The sequence below is a fragment of the Harpia harpyja genome, chromosome 11 (assembly GCF_026419915.1).
Source record: "Harpia harpyja isolate bHarHar1 chromosome 11, bHarHar1 primary haplotype, whole genome shotgun sequence".
Classification (NCBI taxonomy): domain Eukaryota; kingdom Metazoa; phylum Chordata; class Aves; order Accipitriformes; family Accipitridae; genus Harpia; species Harpia harpyja.
Genome location: NC_068950.1, coordinates 32,981,318 through 32,994,548, shown reverse-complemented (window position 1 = coordinate 32,994,548; position 13,231 = coordinate 32,981,318). Strand labels below are relative to the sequence as shown.

Here is a 13,231-nt window from a genome sequence, read left to right as displayed (position 1 = left end):
CCTAGTCAACTGAGGGATATGTCATCAACTCCTTGAGCAGTCATTACGTTCTGTAACTATAATGCTGCATGTTCTTTGCTATCTGGGGAGTCTGCCTTCTGGCAACTTCTGATAACCTCTTGCTCATGTTATCCAAGGATGAATAATGAACAGAGTCTTACATGTAGAAGGAATACAATTGTACTCAACGGGCAAGAAATTTTGTTTAAGTTTCTGCTGGTTTGCAACATTTTCCTGTGATTGTATCAGTAGAAGGGAGTAAAGCGGGGTCAGATCACGCTAGTGCTTGAAAGGAAAGTCTCTGCCAAAAATGTACAGGCCATTTGCCCCTCTGTGTTGGTACAGGTGCTGCATTGCTCAGTACAGCCCTGCCTACAAGTGGGATTTAAAATGTAGGCCTGCCTTCTATTTTTCATTTGGATCATAAAATTGTTGGAGCTGCTGCTATGAGCGTACAGTGTTTAACACAGCTGATCTGCATCCTAGATGGAAAGCTCTATGCTGTAGTGCTGTGATAATAGTATGATTGTTAATGTATACTATAAAAAGTGCGTTGCTGAGTTCTGCATACCTTTGTCCAAAACCAACCCCCTAAAAACCCAGCCTAGAAATGAATTCAGTGTATATCCTACAGATGGCATGGTACTCTTGCACTGGAAAATGAACTCATCAGATAGAATGAACCCTAATGCGACCATCCCAGCAAATACCACAACCTTCACGTGCCTCCATTTGCTCAAAAGTTTGCTGCCTTGAAGGGTTGTATGCCACAGAAATAGTTGAAGATCTCTTCAGAGATGACACTGCCATGCTGGTGTCTAGTTTCTTTATCAATCCTTCCCCCCCCCCCCCCCCAAGCCCCTTTTTCTAAGCTTCCAATAGAGAAAACAGCATAAAGAAAAGAACAAGAATTAAGAAGGGAAAGTGTGTTTTCATTGCTAAAAGTAGTGTGTTCCCAGCTATATGGCAGAAAATGTAAAATTCCCATTACAAAATAGCTAGTCTCAGCCTAGACTTCTCTGTAATTAGGTCTTGCTTTTTATCAGCTATAAATGATTATGCCTATTGAAATGTTACTCCACATGCCAGAAGCAGACAATGCTTGGAGACATTGAATAATACATTTTACTTTTTTGATGACATACATGGCAACTATGTGTGGATGAGGTAGGCTAGAGCAGGTTTATCCAAAGAAAACAGGGAGATTTCTGTATCTGATGAAGGTAAAGGGCCTTGCCAAAACAATTTAGAGCCCAAGTTTACTTGGTTTATGTAAAAGGCATCCATGGAGGCTGTTTTTGCCTCCTGCCAACCCAGGACAACGTGGCTACAGCTGTGCTGGAGAGTCTCTTGGTCAAATGCGAAAAAATTAAAAAAAAAAAAAAGCAGGGAGCGGGTGGAAGAAGCTATACAACTCAAGGAACAAAAGACCTCCTGCAGGCTGGCTGGAGAGCATCATCTCTGCTTAAGAATAGCTTCTTTCTAATTCACAGTGTCCTCCTTTTTGGGGGGAAGACCAGTTTGAAAAAACTTGTCTTTCTGCTCTCTGAAGTTGGACCTTTGCCTAGTGGCTGTGAAGGAGGTCTCTAACCCTTATATTCGGTACTTGCATCTTCCTATATTTCAAAGCAGAGCCAACGATTCGGCCAGACCTTGAAAGAGCCCATATGCCTCCTCACACTAAACAGCGTTTGCATCCTTGCCACTGGAACAAGACATTAATCTGCATTGTGTTAGGGTGCACTGGCTGTCTGAGGGTGCCTAACACAAGACTAAAATGAATAATGACCACCTGCTTCGGTTTTCCTTTTCATGTTTCTGAATAGCAGGTGCACTGCATACACTGTGGCAGAGAGAGCATCCAGAGCAACTTTCCAAAAGTGCTGACCTCCCAAAGAACAGAAGCTGGTGTGAAGGGCCAGAGCAAGAGTCCTGCCAAGTGACAGACTGGGCAAGATCTCTTTTGTCTAACAGTGTTGTCTGGCCTTTAGAAGGAAACTGAGGCATGGGGCCAATTTTTGTTAGCTTCCAGTCCAGCATGGCAGTCAGGGATCTTTACAGAGGAAAATTCTATGGAGAAAGTTTAGGCTTGTCCAGATGGTGGTAGGCAATTACATTTCACTTGTGTGAATTTCTGGTTATGCAGTTTTTGCTCTGTAGCATAAACTTTCCCCTGCAGGTAGAAATGAGCTGCAGGCAAGTGAAGGTTTCCAGCAAAAGGCATTTACTTCACAGATGTGCAGCCTGAGAATACGGGGTTGTTACAACATTTTATTTATTTTCATCATCTTCTGCCCCTGGGCTGCTGTCATGTGTTTAATTTTATTTGTCTGATTTCCCCCCCCCCCCACCTAAAAGTTAGTACTTCCGGAGGTTATATTCCAGTGTAGTGTTTGCTAAACATACAGGTGTGTGATTAACGTCTATTCCTCCTGCTGCGTACCAAAGGCACTTATGATTTTACTGCTAGGAGCAGAAATTGAATTTATCTCACTTTCACTTTAGAAGCCATCACATTCCCTTTCCTGTGAGTTCTTGAAACAAGAAACTGAGTATTTCTGATATTTCGTATAAATAACAAAGAAATGCAGTAGGCTTTTAATAACTACATCTTTTTTCATATAGAGAGATCTGCAGACCAGAGGGCTGCTGGTATTGTATTGTTTTCTAAGAATCTTTCTTGTTGTATCTGTGGGGCTATTTGTTGTTGCTTTTCTTCTGGTTTATGCATTTTTTGAGTCTATTTTTGGTTGAAAGAATCAACTTTTTGAAAGGGATTTTTAATGAAAATATTGGCAGCTATAGGGTGTCTTTCAGAATGCTTGTGAAAACTGCTCAATTAGGGATTCATTCTTATGATGTTGCTGATCATGAATTTTTATATATTTCCACAGAGGAGAGAGAGAGGTCATCTATGTGAGGTAGATCTGGCAGGGTAAGAGTTAATACTCAAATATGGGTGGTTTTTTCTTTGAACTTCTTCTCAGCAGGTGAAAAATAGCTACAATCAGGTGGTACTTCAATAAGTAGTAACAACCAACTGCCAGGCTGAAAGATCACAAATTCTTGTACCAGCAGTTCTATTATAGAGAAGCGTACGTCAGCCTGTGTGTGTCTGAAAGCTTGCCAAGCTATTGATAAGAAGAGCTGGGCAATAATCCAGAGTAAAAAAAAAAAAAAAAAGGCACCATTTGAGAGCTGTACTGCAGCAGCTTTTTTTCCTTTTTAATAATCCTTTATCATGCAGAGACTACATTAGTATTTATATAATATGCATCTACAGCTGCTGATGAAGTTCACCCTAGTTGTGAAGGACATCAATGAATCAGTAACAGTAGTTTTAGATTAAATGTTCTTAACAGATCTTATAGAATGAAAAATCAACAACCTTATATAAAGTGTGCTTCTCTGCCATGGGCATTTTAATGGGCTAGATCTTTTAAGCTACTGGCAGCTTTCAGTTGCAGTATAAAATGAAGTAGCAGACTGGCCAAAGGCATGCCTTGCTCAGAAGTTTAGGTTGCCTTGGTGGTACTGTGACTATGTGGTTTGTGAAGATTGCGGCTGTGCTAATGATGTGTTTGTGCCTTGTTGGGAGTAGAGGCTGTTTGCGTAGGGAACTCTAGACCAGAAGTAGACTGCTGAAGGAAATAAAAATTCAGCTTTGAGTAAGAAGGAAAGGAGTGGGAGAAACAATCAGTATAGGATATGGAGAACTCAAAATGCTGGAAAGCCTGAAATCACTTCAAGGGATAATAATATCTCCAGACAAAAAAAATGCTCCTTCTTATTAGGCTTTGAGTTTAGGGCAAGAGGGAATAGTGACACAGATTAATTCCTGAAATCTGGCAATGCTTTGCAATTTGAAGGGCTCAGAATCACTGGGACTTTTCAAATGTAGTAACTTCTTATGCTTGATAGCATATGGGAGACCTTCAAAATACTTCAACAGTTACTCCATGAAACTTTGAAGTTCTTCACCTTACATGATTTCATATTGTTACCCATATGTGTGCTATTTTGATGGGAATGCTGTATGTAATAATTTATGCAGTTACCTGAGACTAAATGTCAATAGCAATACTCCTCCTATATGTAAGCAGTGAAGGCTTTTAATATAGACTGCTGCTGCTGCTGCTATATCAGTTGTTAGGACAATACTGTGCTGATTCCTGTTTTTCTTCATTGCTCAGGTCTTACCCCAGTGAGCCTGAGCACTCTCTGCAGATTTTTGGCTTTAACGAAGGAGATGTTTGAATATGTTTTATTTTGCTGTGAAAAACACTATGTCAAGCTGTTATGAACCTAGATACACCACCATTTGTATGGGACTGCATTGTGAATCATGGTGAAAACTGAATTATGTAACAAGTTTTCAACAAATGACAACAATAAAAGAGGTACAATGAGCTGTGTTCTTGAGAGCTCTTCAGCTGCCTTAGCTATAAAAAAGGCCAGAGCTCCTACAGAGGAAGCATGCAAGAAGTAATGTGTCTTCTATTCATGCCTTCTCAAACATCATAAGCTATGAACACAGTCCTGATTCAGGGTATGTTCTTAGAAGAAATACTTTCCAGGCAATACAGAAGGTTAAAAGTATCATGTTTCTTTCATTCTCTCTCTTCTATTTTTATGTATGCTGCATTTCTTGCCTTGCTTCTCCATCACTGAACTTTATTTCTGCTCTTACTCCTTAGCTTCCTGGCTGTTTATGTTCCAGTTTAGCAAAGGTGCCCTTTTCCAGGAAAAAAAAAAATTGCTTTAATCTTAATTTTATTGGTTTTTGAACCCAAGCTAGATCTTACTTCTGATATAACCCCTTACCTGCTTTGTTCTCTTCTCCTGAGAGAGAAACATTGACAGCCATCTCCTGTGGAGCCTTTGAACATATTCAGATAACTTTCACTTCTGGAGGAGAAGAAAGTAAATCTTCAGCTAGTGATTTTATGCAAATGTTGTTTGACACGTGTCTATTTCTAAAAGGATCTTTGCTATATAGTCTTGCTCTTTCTTTGAAAACTTCTAGGACCCCTGCCTGAGTATCCCTCCAGCAGCCCTTTTAAAGGGAGGTTCAGGACAAAAGAAATAGCTGGAAGGCATATTTATTTCCAATACCAGTGAAAACAGTAAGGTATACTGAACTAGTTTGCTGAAAGAATTTCATTTTATGCTCTGTTGTAACAGAAAGCAGCATTTGAAGAGGATGCTCAAGACTATAAAAGAGAAAATTAAATAAAACTATCTTTTAGGTATAGTAGTCTACAAAATGAAACAAATTCAGTAAGTGTAGCCATTATTGTTTTCAATTGGTATTATACTTGAGTAAAAAACCTGAAACCCTATAATAAAAGTCCTATAATAAAAGTAGTATAATGTGCAGAGATGTTAAAAAAGTGATTGAGTTATTCAGTATGCTCATAAAGGCAGGTATTGTGAAACTAATACAATATTACTGCATATTGTGTCATCTAAGAGACTCAAAGCCCTCATGTAAGTCTTTACCTTTGATTTGTCCTTCCAAGCACAGTGTTATCATGTATCCATGAAAATAACAGAAAAAATGAATACTGTAAAAAATAAATTTCTGAAAAAAGGTCTATTTTCAGTTACTGTTTGGGACATGGAATTTCACTGGTTCCAAGGGCTCTTTACTATGGTCTTCCATAATATCATATACAACTTTGGCACTTAACAAATTCAGGCAGTTAGTTATAATAGAAACAATAAACCTGAGAAACGACATAGTTCTAGAATAAAAGTTCAGGAGTAGCTTCTGTTGATTTCTCTGTGATCTTAGGGAAGTTGCTTTCAGCCTCAGTATATGCATCTGTGAAATGGGTTTTTACTGTTAATCTCACTAGGATGGGGACTTGTTACTGCTTGTAAAGTGGTTTGATAGTCTTTGCCATATAATACATTCTAAGTGGCAGGGTGTTGCTCTTGGGCTAGAAAGTAGAATAAAGATACTTAGTACATACCTCAGTAAATTTTACAACTTATGAAATTCTTTTCTTGTGCTGAAAATATTTCCTTTCTTCCTCCCTGCTAGACAACTGTATACAACACAAAAAAATGTTTGTATCTTATTATTCTATCAGACATTATTGCACTATAAAAAATGGTCTTGTCAATTCATACTTCTTAACAGATTATGAAAGAAAAATGACTCATCCTTGTTCAGACTGTCAAGTTCTTGCCAAACTGAAGCTAATGAATCACCCTGGCACTGGTAAATAGCCAAAACCAGATGATATAAAGGTTATAAATAGTGTTAGGGACCATGTTGCCAAATATATATATACATATATATATATATACCCCCATAAAAATACTGTTGTTACTGTTTTATTTCTACGAAGTTTTTCATGAAATCCTAACCAGCATAGTAGTATGTCACTCCTGTTTTTATTTCAACTCTTATTTTAACAGTGTAAATACAAATTGAAGCCTTAGAAGTGTGAATCATGCCTACTGCTCATTGATTTTAATATACACACTAGGCAGAATGAGCCTGGTGCCTGAGAAATAACTGAAACTGGGATTATATTATTCAGGGGATTGAGTAAAAAGAGTTGAGAAGAAACTGTTTAGTTCTATTGTGTGCTTTCTGCCCAGTGGGGTCCCAGGTATTGCAATACATGTACTCTGATCTGAAGTGTGTCCACTTTTATCTCTCTCTTTTTTTCTTTTTTTTTTTTAAACTGTGAATGAGCAGCCTCTTAGACTTAGTGTCATTAACAAATAGTAAACTCCATCAGTCTTGTGCTATAGGATCCTGTATTCATAAGTATGGTAATTTTCTTCTTGCAACTCTCATCTAGGCTAGTCACGTAATATAGTGAATGAAATAAAATGTTACAAAAGCTAATACGCCATGCAAGTCGTCCAGCTAAGAAACTGTTTAAAGTATGTCTTATTGTTTACTCCTCACTGAATATGTATACAAAAAGGTTTATAAATGAATATACACTTTTTTATTTAAATGTCGGCAACATCAAAATATCTACATTAAATTAGCTAGAAAAATATAAAGATTGATTGAGATTTATATAGGGGATGTCTCCATGTTAGAGAAACATTTCTTTTGTTAAGAGACTATTTACATTCATGAGAACTGAAAATTAAGAAGGAATAAGATTTGTTTCTGTGCAGACTTTCTAATTAATGTTGGTTTAGCTCTCCCAAATGGTAGGATGTGTAAGTATTTAAAATATTGATGCAGACAAATTTTGAGACAAATTAGAGTCTGGTATTCATCCCTGTATATAGTTTCATACTTCTCTGTCATATCCTAATGTCATGTAGAATTCCTGAAGTCTCCAATGCTAAACTTTAAGTTTTATCAGAGGAAAAATAACAAAATCCATTTATCTGCAGAAAGGGACATTTTACAAGGAGCGCTTACTGACAAATAGCTCCTGTATTCTTTTTTGTCTTGAGCAGGTAAAGGAGGGAGGAACTTAAGGGGAACAAATTACTTTTAGATGTGCCCTTTAGAATACTCTTGGCCACTGAGCAGACTGCCTTACTTGATGCTTAAGAAGGCTAAAACTCTATGCAGGTGCTTTGTTGTTTTTCAATATTTTTACAGGGAAATTTATAGAGCCACTGAAATTCCAATTTGCAGTAGTCTTTCCCTCAGAGAATGCATATTGTTGGATCTCATGCCTTTAACAAAAACTACAGGGGAACTGAATCCCTAACACAAGCTTCCTTTCTACAAGCTGATAAGTAGACATCGTATTTACATATGGCTAGATTTTTTTCCAAAGCAATTATAACACATGCCTTGATTCCTTTCTGTTGTAAAAATTCCTTTTTCTCATCGCACTGTTCTAGTTTGTGCAGGTTCTTTCTTGCTAAGCAACACACAGAGAAAAATCTTTGCTGTTTTCTTTCTCAAACAATATTTTCTTACATAAGAAAACAGAAGAAGGCCACACTTTTTTCTTTCTTCCTGTAGTACAGTGTATTTAAAGAGAAGGAATATAAAAATCAGATGGCATCCTAATGAAGGCCAAGAAATCTAGCTACAAAATCTGAATTATTCTCGGGGCAAAGGCTGTTTAGAACAGCTCCCTGTGAGAAGCACACAAAGCTGACTGCAATGTTTTCAAGTTCAGAACATATCTGCACAAAATAAAGGAAGTAAAAAAATGGTATTCAACAAACCAGGAAGATAGAATATGTGGAAGTCAGGTAGTGGCATCATACAGGGCAGTATTGCTGCTTCCTGCTGTGGACATTTTGATTGAAGCATGCTCACGTAGAGGAATGAGAGTCTAGATTCCCCTTTAAATATCTGCAATATTTTACTTCTGATTTGCAATAAATAATATGACTAATCCACTGTCCTTCTCATTGCTTTATGATTATCACTTGCACTGCACATCTTGGCTGCTCTTAACACTTACAAGGCCCTGATATATAGCTAAACATTTCTGACTCCATCTGGTACAAATAGAAGTGACACAGAAGTGCTCCCCAGCCAGTTTATTGCAATTTAATGTAAATCTGTTATAATGCAGCTGATGAAAAGTGCAGTGGCTTCCATGAATTCTGAAAGCTGTGATTGGGTTGCGGCTGCTGCGCTGCCCTCTGAAGATTTGCTAGGTTTAATTTTACATTACACAGCCATTAGCTGACTAAGATTCCTCACTGAATTGCATTGCCACAATACTTCTCTTCATCATCCTTTTCCCTTTCTCCTCACAGTGACCTCATTCACCCAAGTTTTCCATCTCAGTCTTTTGTTGCTTTTATCTTATAAAGTGCAGCCTCCTAATACATCAAAACAGATAGAGCCATGCAATTGGCCCCTGTAATGTACTATTTTGTTAACTCTCGTGTGTGGAAATACAGTAATATCCCTTCAAATTTGCTATGTGCTCTTCGTGATTCTCACTGTATTCTGTGTCCAGAAACTGTATCAAAGCATGGCAGCAGTGCCTACAGGCCTTGTGCATGGGCACGTAGGCCTTGTGTGCTCGTGTTCAGTAAAACTTTCTCTGCGTCTTTCCCAGTATGTTTGCTGTGTATTGTTGTTTCTTCTGCTCAACATTTTGAATTTTACTTTCTGCAGACTGTCAGATGAACCTCCAGGCAAAGAACAGGTTCATCTTACATGGTTGCAATCAGAGCTTGCCTTTCACCCCTCCATCGCCATTGCAGCACATGTGATCTTATTGCCATCATGTACAAAAGTGGTCTTAAATGTGCACTCAGCTGGTTGCTGTTAGTTGGTCGTATTTGTAGACAGGAATTGGGGTGATCAGATTCTGTCGTCCAGCACTAAGTGTTACTATATGCTTATGGAGTCCCTTAGGCAAATAATTTTTTTTCCCCCTCTATTTGTTGTATATATTACTGTTTAGAGGGACAGAATTACATTCAGTAGGGTGATTAAACTGTGGCAAATTTGGTAAAGCTAGAATGTAATTAAAATACAGTAAAAACACCTGTAAATGATCTTTGTTCCCTTCCCCTCAGGAAAAATCTAAAAATAACCTTTACAATAGAGTATCATACCTAGAATCCTTACATATGCCAGCTAACATGTTTTGTCCTGAAGTAATTTGTCTAGAAGTAATTGACTGCAGTATTTAAAAAATAGCTGAAAATGAGGGGAACATCATATTTCTTACAAGTTTTTCTCCTGCAGACTGTGGAGTTACGCAGGGAGAAAGCTGATATCTTTCTGTGGTTACATTCATCAGTCCAACCAACTGAATAGGTTAGAGGTGGAAAGCAAAGGCTAATTAGATACAGGCTTCAGATCTGTTACATTATTAACAATAGAGGTCATCTCGTCCGAGATAATGATGCCTCACTTTCTAAATTCGTGAACCTGGAATAAGGCAGAATGTTGACTTCACTGACTATTTATTCTAAAATATTTAAGGTTAGAGTATTAGTTCTGTTGCATGGGAATGATTTAAAATTAATGCACAATAAATACAGTCTGTAGTGATCATCTTCTTCACAACAAAATTTGTGTGGTATGGCCGCAGATGGCATTTTCACTTTGCGTGTTTGTCGTGTGTCCAGAGAACTGATGATTTTGAATGGAGGCTTTGGTGTGGTTGTTTACATAAAATCTTCATTCCAAATACAAATAAAATTTAAAACTGATAGATGTGTTTTGAAACTTAAAAAAAGCTGATTTTTTTTTTTGAGCAAAACTGATTCATTTCCAACCAGTTCTAAAAGAAACTCTCAAAACTTCTGAAATGCAAATTTATTGAAACAAAATGATCCAGTCACCTGTCTCCTTGTGCTCCTGCAGCAAGGTATCTACCAAAAAAATAATTTTACATAAAGCTTTCTAAAATGTTTTTCCTTCATCCTACAATAGAATATATGTATTTTTTATTAAAACCAGTTCTTAGTTTTAATAATTGATTTTAATCTTTTCATTACAGAGAAAGTCCATTGTTGCTGTGAGTTTCGTTGCAGCATTCCTCTGTCTGATCATTGTTCGTCTCACAAATGAAGTAACTTTCCCTTTGATCCTAAACTGCTTTGGACAAACCAGCGCCAAATGGATACCTTTTTCTAATGGCCAAAGGCAGCCTTTGAGAACTCATTATGGATATATAAATGTGAAAACACAAGAGGTAAGATCTGGTATCAAGAGCACAGCAAAGTGGACCAGTAGACCTCTCTTTCTCTGGTCCCACATAACTGCTTTTCTACCAACCTGCCCAGTGTAAAAACTAAAGCAAGCAATGTTTCTGAGCAAAGTGTCTTTTTTAAGTGTGCTGCCATTTAAATGACAATTGAATTTTTCCGATTAATTTAAAGCCATCAGTCCCTTTAACTCAAAAGGAAATTTTCTTGTGTGTGTTTGTAATAAAGTCCTAAAAATGTTTAATTTTGCCTGGGGTACCCAAGGAAGTAGCTCATTTGTGTTTGTATGTGCATGGAAGAGGAAGAGTGAATGATTTGTGAAATGAACATATGCGAGTGTAGAAAATTTATAAAGCTATAGGTTTACTGGATTTTTCTGAAACTATTACATTAACACTTGGTAGCTATTTTAAAGCCAGGTATGTACTTCCAGTCTGTATTTTAAAATATTTTGGCCTGTATCTGCTTTGTGAAATACTTCCTGTGTGATGAAAATACTTGTGTGACAAAATTAGATTTTACAGGGACTCTTGCTTTAAACTGTCTTAGTTGGCAAAATATCTAATGACATTGTTGGGTTTTGGTGGTAGTGGTGCTTCCCCAGACTCTTCCTCTCTCTCTCTCTCTCTCTCTCTCTCTCTCTCTCTGTGTACTATTTATGAAAGACATAAACTTGCAAAATAAGCTAATATAACAAAATAAACTCTTTCTAAAAGTTGTTTCTGATCAGTTATAGCACTGTCAGTCATGAGAAATACTATCAGGCTTCCACTTACTGCTACTTATTTTTCTTTATAACATTGCAATTCTTGTATTCATGAATGAAATTCATTCACATAACAACTTTTATAGAGAATGAAAATACTTTACCACTTCATGATATTCAGTCCTATAAGTGTATTGGACAAGTAAGTTATTATTTTACCTTGAGAGTGTTAAATATGAAAACCGGAATGAGAGAGGGTTATAGTTTTTAGGAGGCAGCTTCTTTTAAACTTCTGTAGCTTTTAATTGTTGTCCATGTAAGAGGCAGCGCTGAGTATATTGGAGGCCAAAGTATGTTATCTACAGAGCAGCAAAAGGACAAGCACCTGGAAGGAAATCTGTTTGAGTTAGGGTGTGAATCCTAGTCCCAGTGAAATGAATGGGAGCTGCTCTTGAGTTCAAAAGGGCTAAGGCTCTATCCAGCATATCTTAAATACAAAAGGACCAGGAACCCACTAAAAATGAGAGGGCAGTGTGTTCTGCGTGTCCCTGGGTTATTGTCACAGCGGCAGGCACGGAATCTGAATGAGGTAGAGCTGCCATGGTCACTTGATCACTATCAGTCTGAACTGATAACTGGAGAGGAGAGGAGCATGCTAATCCATTTTTATTCACCATTGCCTTCATCAGAGGTTAGATGTAGCTTGTGGGAGCCTTAATTCATTCTTAAATTTGCTAACACACTTGGAAGTTCTAACAGTAAATGGAAATGAATGTCCTGAAAGTTGGTGACCAGTATAGATTAGTAAGACATTTGTCTCAATTTAGCTTAGGTCATGAAGGACTCCTTAAACTTAGTAACTTTAATTGTTTTCCCCCTTGTATTTGCAGATTACATTAATATTTGCTAATTAAAATGATAATGAAGAAACTGAACATGCCTTGCTGATTGTGAATGCACTATCTTCTGACTTAATTATTCCCTGTGCAAGGGAAGTTTTATTGTGTTGCCCATGTGAAAAGCTTTTACACAGCTCGTGTTCCTCACACTCATAGCTTTCTCAGACTACAATTTTTATAACACAGATTGCTTTATAAAATAAATGTTTGTATACTATTTGTATTAAAATAGCCAGCAATTCTCAATTGTTCATAGAGATTAAAACTACAGATCTCTCACTTCTATTTAAGTGCCAAATACATTGAATTTCTGCTCATTTCATAGAATTAAGATCTTATTTTCTAGTTTTTTATGCTGCTATGGTATGTAAGATAAGCAGAAGGCCCAGACTGTGAGTGCAGCTAATGCCCTAAACAGTTGTGGCCAAGGTTTTTGCAAAATGGGACACATGCCATCTCATTAATGGGCAAGGACCGAAAGGTGAGGAAACTATACCATAATGAATTATCAGAAAATTATGTCATGGAAGGGAAGATAGGAGAGAAGGCTTTTAAAGACTTGAATTTTGACTTTCTCTTTTATTGAGAGAATTTTTGCACAGCTGTTGAATGTGTTCATAGTCTTCTAGAGTGTCCTTTGAAGCCTGTCACCCCACTGAGTCCTACGTGTCTCCTGCTGTCTGATAGCACTCCTTCCTGTTCCTCAGCCACTTCCAACATCCTTGCCCATCTTTTCTTCACATTTGTTCTGTGTTCTCCTTTACCTGTTCCTCTCAGGCTCCACTCTGAGGCCTGGGTGCATGCAGCATGCCAGGGGTCTCTAATCCCAACTTCTCAGAGTACTGAAATAGTACATAGACAAGGTCAATAAAGCAGAGTAATTAGAGTAATTTACCACCAACCCAGCCAGTATTCTGATGTGACAGGGAAGCTAGAAAATCTAGATGAACTACTATTCTACCTCTCCTGTCCCTCCCTTGCATACTTACTTTCTGAG

The 13,231-nt window shown here is 37.6% G+C and overlaps 1 protein-coding gene across 1 annotated transcript in view; it reads left to right on the top strand.

Moving 5' to 3' along the window:
* ST6GALNAC3 (ST6 N-acetylgalactosaminide alpha-2,6-sialyltransferase 3) overlaps positions 1–13,231 on the top strand; it is a 232,725-nt gene that overhangs the window by 96,319 nt on the left and 123,175 nt on the right. Inside the window, exon 2 of the mRNA XM_052800401.1 lies at positions 10,422–10,616. Coding sequence (XP_052656361.1) covers positions 10,422–10,616 — 195 coding nt within the window. The remainder of the gene's footprint in view (positions 1–10,421; positions 10,617–13,231) is intronic.